Source organism: Medicago sativa, chromosome 7, assembly GCF_051527215.1.
Source record: "Medicago sativa cultivar Bolivia chromosome 7, Bolivia_mono, whole genome shotgun sequence".
Taxonomy (NCBI): Eukaryota; Viridiplantae; Streptophyta; class Magnoliopsida; order Fabales; family Fabaceae; genus Medicago; species Medicago sativa.
Window position 1 is genome coordinate 67,189,641 of NC_140755.1, and position 1,851 is coordinate 67,191,491.

The 1,851-nt window shown below is 33.9% G+C and overlaps 1 protein-coding gene across 1 annotated transcript; it reads left to right on the plus strand.

Moving 5' to 3' along the window:
- The first annotated feature begins 386 nt into the window (after nucleotides 1–386).
- On the plus strand, nucleotides 387–1,598 carry LOC146907890 (F-box/kelch-repeat protein At3g23880-like). Its single transcript, XM_085729179.1, has one exon. The coding sequence runs from the start codon at nucleotides 387–389 to the stop codon at nucleotides 1,596–1,598; it is 1,212 nt and encodes a 403-aa protein (XP_085585305.1).
- The last annotated feature ends 253 nt before the right edge of the window (nucleotides 1,599–1,851 follow it).

Here is a 1,851-nt window from a genome sequence, read left to right on the forward strand (position 1 = left end):
AGCAGTTGTGAATTTTTAGTTGTATTATCACATTTGGAGAAGTATTCAAAATTTACAAAGGAAGTAGGGATATTTTTGTCAATTCATGATGTAACCAAAAATACTTGGGGTATAGCTAGAAAAATTCCATGATATTCCACCGAAAATTTCCCACCAATAAGTCAAGGATTTTTTTTTGACGCATTAAAAAAAGGCATGGATTTGGGACCGAAAAATATCTTATCAACATAAATTTAATTTAATAGTTAGTTAATTAATTTGTTTCAAATCAAATTCAAACAATAACCTTTTAGAAAATTTCGTCCAAAAATAATATTTGTTTAGCGTTCATGTTGCTATATAACTCAATTTGGGCATGTGTTAGGGTTTAAAACACAACAGTTCTGATGAATATCCCTCCAGCTAAGCCACCGCCCATGTCCCTTGCGCAACCATCATCTCCAGGGGTAATTCTCCCCGATGATCTTATCATTGAAGTGTTATCATTCCTTACCGTGAAACTTCTTATGCGATTCAGGTGCGTTTGCAAGTCATGGAATTCACTGATCTCTAACCCTAGTTTTATCAAAATTCACCAAAACAAATCTGAACGAAACAAACAAATAATCCGAATAGAGAGAGACTTCTCCCGCATCGTGTCCAAATGTCTCATAGTCAATTCTTTGCCCGTTCGTGGTTTAGTGGAGAACCCGTTGATCACCCTTGTGGATGAACCTTACTGTAGATTGAAGGAAAAAGATGGCATCATTGTTATTGGTTCCTGCAATGGTTTGGTTTGCTTGCTTGGTTATTATAAATTAGAATATTGGTTTTATTTCTATAACCCGGCCACAAGAAAAGTATCTGACAAATTGGGGTCTTTTACATGGACGTATGGATCAAATATTGCGTTTGGATTTGATAATTCAACGGACACTTATAAGGTAGTGAAATTCAATCAAATGAGTAGAGATGTGAAGGTTTTTAGTTTGGGTGATAATATTTGGAGAAGTATTCAAAGTTTTCCTGAATTTTGTTTGACTCCCTCTCATCTTCAGTACTACAGTGATGGTGTTGGTGTGTATTTCAGCAGCACTCTTAACTGGTTGGTCATTCAAAATGACATAACATACGACAATGATTCAAATTATCTTAATTTTAAGAATTATATGATCATCTCACTTAATTTGGGGACAGAGACATACACACAATTGTTACCCCCTCAAGGTTCCGATGAAGTGGTGTTGAATGAGCCAAGTCTTTGTGTGCTTATGGATTGCCTTTGTTTTTGTTATCATTACTTTTACAAGGGAACAGCCAATTTTTATATATGGAAGATGAAGAACTTTGGAGTTGAAAAGTCTTGGATTCAAATTCTTAAAATTAGTCATCATAATCTTCAAATATTTAAAACTTCATATATGTCGTCGTTGTTGCCATTGTGTTATTCTGAGAACGGTGATACATTGATATTGGAAATCCCTATATTACGACAACTGATTCTCTATAATTGGAGGACTAATAAGGTGGAGCGAGTTATAAGTATAACTACCAAAAGAAAAAGGTGGGTTTTTCACAATAATTACGTTGAAAGTTTGGTTTCGACGAATGGAAAGTAAGTTACTCTTAGTTTAGCATTATCTTGTTTGAGTTTGTGTCTAAGTATTGCTGCATGATTATCTACTGTTAACAGTTTGACAGTCTCTTAATTGAATAGATTTGTTTTTAAGTTAATTACTAATTTGCTAGATGATTCTCTCAAAAGGGAACTTTTTCTCTCCTGAATATTCATGACTCTGTATGTAATTGTCTTCCATTTGCTAAGATGATGTATTGTTCAAATTTGAAATGCTAGAAAACATAACATAGTGA